This window comes from Athene cunicularia (genome assembly GCF_003259725.1).
Source record: "Athene cunicularia isolate RWA chromosome 1 unlocalized genomic scaffold, athCun1 chr1_part2, whole genome shotgun sequence".
NCBI lineage: Eukaryota > Metazoa > Chordata > Aves > Strigiformes > Strigidae > Athene > Athene cunicularia.
In genome coordinates, this window is record NW_020799092.1 from 16095115 (window position 1) to 16108171 (window position 13057).

A 13057-nucleotide genomic window follows, 5' to 3' on the forward strand; every position below is an offset into this window, starting at 1 on the left:
ACATTTCTGAAGGGTCTGTCAGTCCCATAGAAAAGTTTTGGGGATCCACAGTGAAGAAAAGTTGCAAATCCCTGCATTTAAGCTTTTACAAACCCTTTACCTCTTCCCAATATTTAACCTGTTTTTAACGTTAGAGGAAAAAAGCCCTTTAAAATACATATGCTAAACTGTCTACGTAACTGAGAAATTAAATTACAAAATTAACGCTTTGTTGTAATGACTGAGCTCACAGGTCTTTGATCTACAAGACAATCTCAAATCTGAGGTCAGCACCTGATGTTTCAGCTGAGGGTGCTTAAACACTTCTCTCTGAAGCTAAGCTAAGTGGAAAGAGCAATTCATGTTTTTTCATGTATTTTATGCATCTCCATGTACCGGAAGCAACTACTGAAGACCATGAAGAAAAAGTAAACAGAGGTTAAGCCTTGTGGGTTGAAGGGTCCCCTAGATGCTGGCAAAATACAGAAACAGTTAAATATTTGTGTTGCTATGAGACAAAAGGCTAGCAAAAATAAAAGCAACAAAATCAAAATGTCCACTGTGCAGACTTGCTTGAACTTCTGCACAAGAAAATCACTTCTGTGTTCACTGAAAAAGGACTTTACATCAGGCAGCTGTCTGACTCTTAGAACCAAATTATCCTCCTGATAGAATGAGGCAAAGGTCTCTGAATATAGCCTAAGTGGTCGGGCCAAAAGGGCTGCACCAAGCCCCTATAGCAGACACTCACCCCCTTTGAAGCCTGTTATTATAACAGCACATAACTTATGGCAAGATAAGGACACAAACATTTGGTGCTATCATAACCATCAGGACTGAATTTTTCCTCACAGCTGTGCACAGGAAAAGCTATGTTTAGGCAAAATAATGTCAATTTTCATGACAATACCCTGTAAATACAGCCCATGTACTGATGGGGAATGCCTGATCATAAAGCTTAGTAGTGCTGTTTGATAGTAAGAATCTTGGGTCTATCTGTGCCAGGTGTTAACCTCCACCTTCTTTTTATGCTGATTTTTACCTTCATATTGAACTAAAGCTGACATATAGTAAAGGACAAAAATTCTTGCATCAAACAGAAAATTTTTGCATGATTGGTGCTGAGCAATCAAAATGGACCATCTTCAGAAAAAAAAAAAAATGGCTAACAGACCAGGAGAATCTGTCTCACATTTCAATGCTCAAGAAAGAAGCTGCATTATAACTAAGCAAGGGGCATTTTGATGGGGAACTTGATTGCCTGTAAGCCTTAAGAGACATCAACTTGCAAATGCAATTATAGCTTAAAAAGAAAAAAAGCCTCTAACTAGCCAATTTAGAAAGTCCAGCCCTATATGACAGCAACATCTCTTTCTAATCTAACATCAGACATGAAAAAGAAGATGCTGGTGGTCTACATCAGAAGCAGCTGTCTGGTGTGGTCATGGGGAAAGGTTTCTGAACTTGCCAGAGGAATTCTGTCTCAGCCTAAACACTGCGTAAGAACCATGATTGGACATATAACAGCAAAAATACATGCAGTTTAGAGCCTTCCTGCCTAGAACATAGTAACTCCTGTGCTGGCTAAAGCCAAGACTCATTCGTTTTTAAAATTCTTCCAAAATCCATTTGCTGCCACTGTCCTAAAGGAACAGGATGTAAATAAGACTTCCCCACAGGTTTTCAGCTTTGGGAAAGGTTTAGGCTTCTTTGGAAATCCAAGAGCAATGGCACCAGTCTAGGTATGTCATGACAGCAGCGCTATGAGACACTCCTTCCATGAAAAAAAAAAAAAAAAAGACGGAGAGCTCAAATAGCTCCCAAGAGACCATGAAAACCAACAGTGTGGCAACCTGCTGCAACTAAAAGCTCAAAAGCACATCAGCTGAACAGCAGTCAGACACAGACATCTGATGACTATTCAGCAAGGGAAATATTATGAAGGCCTTCACACAGCATCTCGAGCTAATCCATCTGTACAGGAAAACGTGTGGATAAGCACACATTCTCCTGTGGTTTGAGAGACACTTTTGAAGCATGCTGGCCCTCTGAATAAATCATACCTCAATAACATCTATTTCTAGGATTGCACAAAGAGGCAGAAAACCCTTCTAAACATTTGTGGGTTGTCCTTTAGTTACAAAAGGACCACATCCTGTGCAGATTCAAAGGACAGAACTGAAAGAGTTTTGACTGTATTTGCCTAACTTGGGAATAAGACAAAAATTTTAACATGCAAAAAATCATCATTACTCAGGTAGTTATAAATATGCATTGCAAACCTTTTCCTTTCAAGAATTTTAGATCCAAACAACACACAGCATCAAACCACTGTTTAGAGAGGGTAAAAAAAAAAAAAAAAAAAAAAAAAAAGGAAAAATAACTGCACAGGCTTGCTGGAGGGCAAGAAAGAATTCTCACTTACACAAAAGTCCCTTCATACAACTCTGGAAGGATAAAGAAGCTTTCAAGCAGATGTAAATTACACTCAAGCTGCCTTTAAGGCCCCATTTGCACTGTCAGACTAGTTTAAAGGTACTTTGATGCCAATTAAGAGTCCACCCTGAATTGTTTATGTGGCACTGGTGCTGAGCTGAGAGTGCAGTTGATGGTTAGGAGTGGAAGTACTGAGACCCTAATGCCAAACTTTTCCTTCAAGACCGTTTAACTCAGATTCACAAAAGGAAGGGATGACTGTAAAGAAAAAAGACTTCCTTCGTAAATGGTCCAAAACCCCAAAGAACAGTTGCAGATAAACTAAGTACCATCTGGCAGACATCGTGCCTTTTTTCTTTCCTTTCCCCTTGCACCATTTTTATTTTTAAGCCAAGACAGGAACAATTAATGTCATTTTCAGGAGTGATGTGGTGGAGGAAAATGTCTCTGATCATGCGAAAACACAAGGCAGGGAAGAGTTTGGCTGACTAATGCAGCCACTTCATCAATAAATTGGCATTGCTTTGGCAGGAAGAGAATTGTAGGTAAAACAATTAAGCAATGATTTGGGTTTTTATTTAGAAATGAAAAGGATAGCAAAAAAAGGAACATTGTGGGTCACGCTGTTCCTCCCCCTCCCCTGACTTAGTGGACCAATACTATCACAGGCACTCCCAACACACTCTCTTCAGGTTTTTGCCACTGCAAGGCTGGCTGCAGTGCCTGCCTGGCAATATCTAAGTAACCCTTTCTCAACAAACTAGGGCTTCACAGTAGGACCAAATAACCTGAAAATCAGTTCAAGCATTTATTTATTGGCCAGAGTCTTCGGTGGGTGGAGCAAATTGGTTTCTTGTTTAACAAGTTGCCACTCTTATCTGACCATGCCCAGCCTCTATCAGACACAAAAACCAGGAGCAACGTAGGTTGCAAGGTTACCCCAGGCTTCTGCTTTAAAATAGATGTCATGATTCAGACAACACATTCATTGCTCCTACTTCCTCCTGAGGGGAAAGGGATAATGACAGTGGCCATCTGGAAATAAATCTTTCCCAGTTTTCCTCAATTACTCAACCAGATGCCCACATCTGCCAGACCTCTCCGTCCCCGCTGCCTACCGACCCCTCGGCCTGCTTAGATACAGTAGGAGGTGGCGTATAGGCACCTTTTACAGGTTTTGGGCAGAGGACCTCCCTCAGCCTCAGAGAAGTGTTTTGACAGAATGCTTTCTCTTGCTTCCATGAGTCTGCATCAGTACCAGCCTCTGCTGAGCTGAGAAGTAAATGAACAAACTCAGAGCAGAACCCCAAGCAACTGTTGGCTCAGCTGGCCACAGACATACTTTTAAAACACTATCCAGGAGGGCTTTCTTCCCAAAGTAACTAATTAATCAGAATAAATACCTGCAGTCAGGACCACCCCCCACTGCACTGTCTGATTTGTTCAGAGAAAGCATTCCAAGACATCTCAATCTGTTGCTAGGTAAATGGCTGCAACAGTGTCGTGAAGAATACAGCTTCTCAGCTGGAACTGTGTGAAACCATCGCTCTTTTGAAGAAATCTGGTAGACAAAACAGAGGTGCCTTTTTATTTATTTATTTTATTTATTTCTTTATTTTTAAATTCTACCAGCACCGAGATGTTTCGGTTCATCTGTTTGTCCTTTTATTCAGGATGGCAGGATGCTTCAAAAAACTCTCAAGGAGAATATCTCTTTGCAGGCTATGAGTAGCAAGACTAGTGGGCAGTGGATCTAGAAAGAAGAAAGGAGGTTGAGAAAGTAAAGTCCACATTCCCACAGGCTGCCAGGGACAACAGGAAATCACAGAATCGTCTAGGTTGGAAAAGACCTTGAAAATCATCCAGTCCAACCGTTAACCTGGCACTGACAGGTCCCAACTACACCGTATCCCTCAGTGCTATGTTGACCCTACTCTTAAACACCTCCAGGGATGGGGACTCCACCACCTCCTGGGCAGCCCATTCCACTGCCTAACAACCTGTTCTGTAAAGACTGCCTGATATCTAGTCTAAACCTTCCCTGGCACAACTTGAGGCCATTCCCTCTTGTCCTATCACTTATTACTTGGTTAAAGAGACTCATCCCCAGCTCTCTGCACCCTCCTTTCAGGTAGCTGTAGAGGGCGATGAGGTCTCCCCTCAGCCTCCTCTTCTCCAGACTAAACACCCCCAGTTCCCTCAGCCGCTCCCAGTACGACCTGTGCTCCAGACCATGCACCAGCTGCGTTGCCCTTCTCTGGACATGCTCGAGTCATTCAATGTCGTTTTTGTAGTGAGGGGCCCAAAACTGAACACAGGAATCAAGGTGCGGCCTCACCAGTGCCGAGCACAGGGGTGAGATCCCTTCCCTGTCCCTGCTGGCCACGCTATTGCTGACACAAGCCAGGATGCCATTGGCCTTCTTGGCCACCTGCGCACACTGCTGGCTCCTGTTCAGACGGCTGTCAATCAACACCCCCAGGTCCCTCTCTGACTGGCAGCTCTCCAGCCACTCCTCCCCAAGCTTGTAGCGCTGCTGGGGGTTGTTGTGGCCCAAGGGCAGCATCCAGCACCATCCCATGCATTGGAGGTCCTAGGAGTGTTCTCAGCTCTTGTGGTATTTTATGGGGCTCCTACAGCCATCTTCCTCCTTGCACAGGTTCAGACCTCCTCTCTTTAATGGGGCAGACAACACTGGAGCAAATATCATAATGCACAGGACATTATGCCTCCAAGGCAGGAGCAGATACTGCATAGCAAAGCATTTTGCTGTATGGGATGGAGCTGCCACTGTCTTCCATGTGTACACTTGATCACACCCTTCCACACAGTTCATACAGCAGCTCCCTCTATCCAGAGGGACATCTAGAGACAGAATTATACTTCCCACCCAAAACTTCCAGTTTGAACCTGGGCCAAGCAATCCCTGTGCAAAACTCTTCTTAGAGAGGCTAATATGAAGGTCACCATTTAAACCCACTTCACTTCTAATATACTCCTGGCTCTGCACAAATCCCTCCTAAGGATAGGATATCCATACTGGATAAAACCACTATATGCCAGAATCTGAAAGATCTTTGAGTGTTGCCATTCAAGAGTTTGCTGGTATTGTTTCCTATAAGACTAAAATGGGAATGGAAGTGATTGTACTCTTTTTAAGAGCATTTCCCTCAGTTGCTCAGGTGATGATGAAGAACAGCCAACTCTGTTACACAGGGTAACCAAAGAATGGTAAAAATAACCCAGGTGAAGCTAGACCAAAGGTAATGTAAAATAGAAGAATATTTTTCAATGCATTAGCATGGGAAAATTTGTAGACAGATTTCTGCAGGCCAGCTGTGAATAAGAATGGGCAGGACATGATCTAGCATACATAGAGTGTACAGTGCAGTACTGAAAGCTGCTGGATGAAAGGTTTGGTAAACATCAACCATTCACCCAGCGATAATCAGGGAATGATCATACTGGCCAGGCAACGAATTAGAAGTCTGCATTCCATCACAGTACTATACCTGATCTAAAAACAATGGATACGGTTTCCTTCAATAACCTCCAACAACTTCAGGCTTCCTGTGCATAAGACCCGGTGTTTTATAGAGTGAAAATACAGCTGTCTATCCCCTCCCTCAGGACAAGCACCAAGTGTTATGTGGCCCTGCCACTTGCCTATTGTTGACTCAGCTAGTCCCAACACCCAAAGACAGACCATCGTCCTCCAAGGCTGCAGGGCAAGTAACTCCACCAGAGCCCACATGACTGAAGAGGTACTCCTTCCATTTCACTCTTCACAGCCATCACCCTAATGCCCTGTCTAAACTATTGTGCTTTGGTATTTACTTGGCTTGTTCCATTTTGTCAGTCAGTTAGGGAGCTTGGAGGTTAGGGGTTTTATCTGCTCTTTTTGTGGTTTTGTTTGTTTTTTTTTTTTTTAATTAAAAAAACAAGGAATGAAGAAGACAGATTTCACTCTGTACTTACGTATTTCCTAACTACCTGTACCAAGAACAAAAACACAAACCTTCTAAAATCTTTAAGAGGTTTAGTTTTTCTCTTTTGAAGTTTGGGATTTTCTAGCAGTACTGTTTCCCTTTCTATAATACTTAAAATGGCTCTGTTTGGTAACCGAGAAAGGTGCCTTTAACACGTGTCCACAACAAGGAGCATTGTGTGCTGTTACAATTGTTCAATAGATGCCCAGTCCCAGACAGATGGTGCTTTATCCAAACCCTCTCTTCAAGACAGCATAATGCATTGTCTTGTCAGGGATTAATGGAAGTGCCACTCACAGTAGATGCTAATTTTGGTAGCAACTCTCTTACTACACTACAGATGTTACAGCTACTGCTTGCAACTAATGCTTGCAACAGGCAGTCCACACTGGAGGAGAAGCAGGACATTCAGAAACCAAAGTGAAGAGCACAATGCAAGAATCTATGCAGAATGAAAACTCATGGTCAAGGGGAAAGAGACATTTGAAAAGGAAGACAAGGACGATGGAAATTAAAGACAGAGAGAAACAGCAGAAGAAAAGATCAGGAACCAAATGGGAAGTTAAAACAAAAGATCCAACACAACAGAGAAAGTGCCTTTTCTTAGTAACAGCCAGCACATCACATCATCAGAAAATTAGCCCTCGAAATGTGCCCCATAACAGGGGAGAGCAGCTGACATAGAGTGATGCTAGTGAGAGTAAGTTATTCTACAGCTGGGTCTTGCCCCATTGTGCACTCAAAAGCATTATTGCCTTATAAAACTACAGATGAATATTCAACATCTTGAATAGGCACACAGTTGAGTACTGATTATTAATGAATATAAGCATCTCAGAACTGACTCCTGGATACTTACTCCAAGAAAAATATACCAGGAGAGGTGTGCATAAACACTCTAAAAGACAGGCAATTCAGAGATAAGTTTTCAGCTCTCTCCTGGACCCTCTCTTTTTTGTGTAGATAAGAGATTTCAGATCCAAGACTAATTCAGGATTCTTCCACACATGCACAAGGTGGACTAAGAAGCACCTACGCTCAAAAGAGCTTGTGCTACAGCACCTTTGTCACATTTTCTTTCAAGTACTGTGGTCATTTACCATGGTCTGTATGTGGCATAGTGGGAGAGAGGAAATCCAAGTACTGGACCTCTCTTTCTGAAAAGTCACTGAGGCATGTGAAATCTTTTGTGTTTGAGAGAAGCTCCTACATATTTACATGGATGACAAATCTAGTTAGATAATCCACACAAAACTTCTAATAACTATCACTATCACATCACTAATTGGTCAAGGGAACATAGGCCTTTCACTCTGCATTTGAGAGAAGGTTTCTTGTGGGAGAAAGGGAAGAAAGGGAAGGAAGAGGCTATTCAGAGATATTTATCAAACCTGAAAAGCCAGACTGGAAGCAGATGGTAGATGGCAAACAGGAAGATTTTGTGAAAAACTAGAACAGTATAAAAATAGTGGAAAGAAGGAAAGCATTATGACATCAGGAAATACAAAAGTTTAAAGATATACAAGGAAATAAATTTACACTGTCTGTTGCTCCATTAATAGATAAAAATGGAGCAATAGAATAAATGTAAGAGAAGTGAAAAAGCAAGAGCAGTCTATCATTAACAAGCTTACGCACCAACAAGCAGTTTGAGTCCAGGTCTTGAAATACTGTATTAGACCACAGTGTTTTCAAATTTTTTCTGAGGATTGGAGAAATGGGGTATACTGTTAACTTCTCACAAATCTCTAGTACTTTATATTAAGAAGCTGTGGTCATGGTAAAAAGCAGATGAACTATTAAACAAGAAAACTACCTCTAGTTCACAAAATCAATGAGCTGTAAATCACAGAAAGGTGATAGGGCACACCAGGAAATTCAAACTGTATACTTCTGTAATTCTTGTGCTCTTAGTTGTCAGAGGATCCACTGCTATCAAACACTAGGAATGGACTAGATGGGCTAGATATATCTTTGGTCTGACATGTTAGTCTATTTTTATGGCTTGCTTTACAACTTTCTTTACTAAGAAATAACATGCCAAGGAGTTGGAAGAGAATTTATTAATGACGATATGTTTGACAGTCACTATACTGGACTAAAAAGATCTTGGCTGGAGCCAAGGACAATGTAGGTTGATACCTAACTCATCACTCCACACTCCAGGCGTACATATTTCTGTGACATACTTCCAGGCTCAGACCTCCTTACATCTCCATTCGTAATAATCCTTACTATTCCCTATCCAGAACTTTCTTGAATAATACTCATTGTATTGTCCAGAAATTTTGCTGATTGTGTTGCATATAAATTGAATGCCAGAAGAAAATAGGTGTTTTTTTTTCTTTTGTGGTCCAAAATAATATTCCAGAGTCAGAGCTACATGATGAACTCTCCCCTCTCGGTTACAATCTCCTAACCCTTTTTTTTTTTTTTTTTTTATTTCTCCATTCATTGTGCAACTCTGCCAGTGCAATTATTGCCTCACCTACAGTATGCCTCTGGATTTCTGTACCAATGCAAGCATACTTTAATGTTCTGTAGAGAAATATTTATACCACCTAGGTCTATTATTAGCCAGTTAGTTACTGCAAACTCCCTCTTTATCCATAGGGGAAGACCAAATACTTCAGTCTCCTTCAGAGCAAGTATGTTACCATAACCTGCAACTCTTGTTACTCAAGCCATGAGATTTTCATGTGTAGAAGCTTCTAGTGGCACTAAATTCCACACCATGCTACCAAACTGATTTTTGGGTTCAAGCCTTTAAACACAAACCCCTCTCCTCTGTTACAAAAGTGCTGTTGTATAAGCATCATAAGAGATCAACCCATGTTCACAAAAACTATGTATCATCCTTTAAGCTCACACATAAATTTTCATAGGTGAAGCTCTACACACTGGTGTGAATAAATTCCGAACACTTGCAATAGTTCAGTTTGGCTGAGCAAGATTAATTTTACAAATAACTCAACACAGGCTTAACTTCTGCCAGCCCCAAATATTGAACTAAATGAACAAGTACTTGCTGTCTAGGGGTGAACAAAGTTTGAGCAACATCAAAGTTTCCTTTTTATAAAGTCATTTTTCTCCACCACAGCTGTGTTAAAACACAGCTTACAGTTAGTCTTTAGCCTCATTTTTAATATGCTATTGGTGTCTATAAAACACTTCTTACCTTGATCTTCTGAAGAGACCGGTGACCTGGAATAAAACAACAGAGTCCAGTCAATCTTTGGTATGGAAAAGCCACAAATAAGGTTCAATATCACTGTGGTGAATAGAGTATGGAGGAGTTGGAAGGTTTTATTCTTGGGCTAAATTAGAAGGGAGGGTTGGAAGACATCTGACGAGCAGAAAAGACAGAGACAGAGAGCAGGTTCTGCAGACCAGGGTGGCCATATGGAATCACGTCCATAAGGCAGCTGGTGGCTGCACTGTTAAGCACTCATGCCAAGAGTTTCTGCAGGTACTTGGCACAGAACTTATCTACTACTGTTACTGTTGAAAATAACTGACATCATTACTGTTGAGAAAGTCCTGCTCCGTCAGAGATTATTGAAGGTACCATAATGAAGTGTGAGCCAGGAGAAAACCTCACAGCTAGGGATGGTTGAGGAAATTATAGCTTCAGAGGAGCTTGCAGTCATTAAGGTGGCCATTTTTCTACACAATTTTTCTACACATTTTTCTACTACAAGTCGATGTGGTGGAGAGCATAAAACACTAGTTGTAATTAATACCAGTTCATGCCATCTTCACAAAAGGTCTGGACAGATTAAGTACAGTAAAATGCAATGTAACAGCAGCAACACGAGAGTTACTACCCGAACCAGTGGCTTAAGCCTCTGATAATAACTCCAAGAGAGTGAGGGGTTATAAAACATGAGGGACCTCTCTGTGCCCCCACTGATGAACAAAAGGGCCCTACCAAATTCCAGAGAATTGTATCACAGCTCTCATCATTCAGGATCACACTCCACATCGTTTTGGTCTGCACCCACAACACAGGAACACTAAGAGTTATAAAGTATAGGCCCTCCATTTTTTCCTTTGCTGGAATAGCTTGGCTTAGCAAAAGTGGGGCTAGCTGTACAGCCAAATCTGGGATGTGCCTTGGTTATTGAGACCAGATTGACAGCATGCAGTGGATTGGACCATTGCCTCAGCACTTCCCAGCAAAGATTTTCAACAGCATATATAGCCTGCCCACCCAGGTAACAAGGAGTTTGTTCCTGCAGTGAATGGGCCAACCCATGCTTCCTTTCCAAGATATATTTAATTTTGAACCAATGTACAAAAATAACAAATTATTAAAGATTTAAAAATGTTAGTGTTGCCAGCAAACAGATCAAAGCTGACATAAGAAAAGCAGCCACAGAGGGATGAAGGAAAAAGAAGGAACAAAGGGGAAAAGAGCACATGTATATTTAACTGAGTCAGCAGGGGCTGAGGGTTGGGGGGGGGGGACAGAAGGGTTAGAAACCCTTGATTTAGAGGAATAAAGGAGCTGAAGAAGGAGTCATGATCTCATTCTATAACAGGGGCCTGAAAACGAAGGTTGAGGGATTATAGGACATCAGAAGCAGATATACAAATATGCAAATATGTAGATGCAAACAGGAAAGATGGAAAGAAAAGAATGAAACTTTCCTAATGAGGTATGCAAATTTTTAGTTTTAAAAAGGAGAGAGATTTCCAGAGAAAGAGAGGAAAGAGTTACAGCACAGCTGGAGCAATGGTCACTGTGAAAGGAAAAAATGTGATTGCCTAATTAAGATTCTGACTGTGCAAGAAGCCAATGTGTCTGTATGGATCAGAATTAATGAATCCTCTACGCCCATTAAACCCTCTGATTGCTGCTGAACATCCTAGGCATGTACCCTGCTCTGCTGCAAGCCAGGCCAGCTCTGCCCTTGCACTTCAGCCATGTCTGTGGAAATACAGTAGGAATGCAAGTAACCCCGAGGATCAGCAGGCATCACTAGGACTATGCCCCACTGCTCTGACCAGTCAGTTATAGGCCTTCCTCCACAAGCCCCAGCAGAAGACCTTCTGAAAGTCAAAACTCAACATACAGTGTTTCCTACAAGGTTAAACAGTGCAGAAAGGACCGTAACAAGAGGTGCAAATTTTTAGGTACTTAAAAATACTTTTATATTCAGGAATCATGCCAGGTTCCTTAGTTCACGTATCCTGACTCTCCATCCATTGCTAATGCAGTGTCCCACAGCATCAGTAGAATTTATTCCTTTGCTTTGTTTCTCAATTGCATAGTTTCAATACCTTTCAGATATTTATTTAGATTATCCTATAATTTAGCTCTTCTTTATGCTTGGTAAACCACATGTCATTAGTTCTTTAAAGCATCAACAACAGGAGAGACACTATTACGGTAACACAGCCTTCTCAATTAAAATATTGAAGGGAGGTATGAAAAACGTGTTTGTGAATATTTAGCGTGCCCAAAATTAGTATGTATTTTCAGAATACTACTGGCATGTGCCTTTTTTGCTTTGTTGCATACCTTGAACACAGTGGCTGAACAGTAAGAAATTTAACAGGTAGTACAGTTGCTACTAGCAGTGTTTTCATTTGAAAGGCTTCATCAAGCATCTTTGGGAACTCTTGTAGCCTGGTGTCCTGAGAAAATAAGGTTTATATTATCACAGCATCTTGATGTGTATGCATGCACCTCTCTGCCTCACCCTAATGAAGTTGCAGCTTGTTAGGTCATTTCACCCATCATTAAGAGAGTGGTTGGAGAGCCAATTCCTGCGTTCACAAGGAAATGCAATAGCATCAACTCAAACTTACCAATGTTGCTGTGAAGTCACCAAGAGAGGTTTCAAATATCTCAGCCACAGGAAAGCCTCAGTGAGAGCTTCCACCATTGGAGATACCAAAGGTTCAACCACAATAAATGAGGCTTCCTTTGTTCCAATACTGACATAAAGTATTTTGACAGAGTAGAGAGGACTTTCAATATTCCCCTACTATTTCAGCCCACACATTTGATCAGAGGGGAGGTTTTCCAAGTCATTAAATATAATGTAAGAAAGTGAGGCTGCTAAAAAGTCCACATGAACAGTGTTGGGCATTTTATGCACTGTCTGGTCTGCGCCGTGTTTATGACAGGCTCTAAGGGAGGAAAGAAAGCCTAATGACTGGCTCTAAACCACACATACTCACTCCACAGCCACAAGGGGCTTTTCTGACAGGAAAAAAATCCAGTGGATGCTGATATTTCCGGTCACACATCTATCTCTCAGGTCTGTGAGAAGTGTGAGGGATATACTGTGGCAGCACTGGTCACCAGACAGGTATCCTGAGAAGGGAGGATTCTCAGCTGCTAACATCCACACAGTAACCATCTATCTAGTGCCTGTCAGCTGCCCTCCTAGTAAGATTCTAGCTGTGTGTTTGACTGTCGTAAAGAAGCAAGTTATCATTCTCACAACCTCCATGATTTAAAAGAAGTAGAGACATGCTGTCAAGATCTGTGGTTCCACCTGGGTCAAAACACCTTGCTGAATGAAATCTTGAAGAGATTTTCATTTTGTTAAACAAAACAAATCAAATCGCAAAAATCTTCAGGAAAAGGTTCAGGCACTGCAATATCCTGTTCTTGGCTATTTCAGAACAGAATTGCT

The 13057-nt window shown here is 41.5% G+C and overlaps 1 protein-coding gene across 7 annotated transcripts in view; it reads right to left on the bottom strand.

The window, feature by feature from the left end:
* Window positions 1–13057, bottom strand: part of DGKI (diacylglycerol kinase iota) — a 178614-nt gene that overhangs the window by 24098 nt on the left and 141459 nt on the right. For 6 of the 7 annotated variants that reach the window (XM_026867969.1, XM_026867972.1, XM_026867968.1 and 3 more), the window contains one exon: window positions 9583–9608. In XM_026867969.1, the coding sequence (XP_026723770.1) occupies window positions 9583–9608 (26 nt within the window). Of the gene's footprint in view, window positions 1–8057; window positions 8107–9582; window positions 9609–13057 lie in introns of those variants that run through there. The other variant, XM_026867975.1, reaches the window with a different exon arrangement.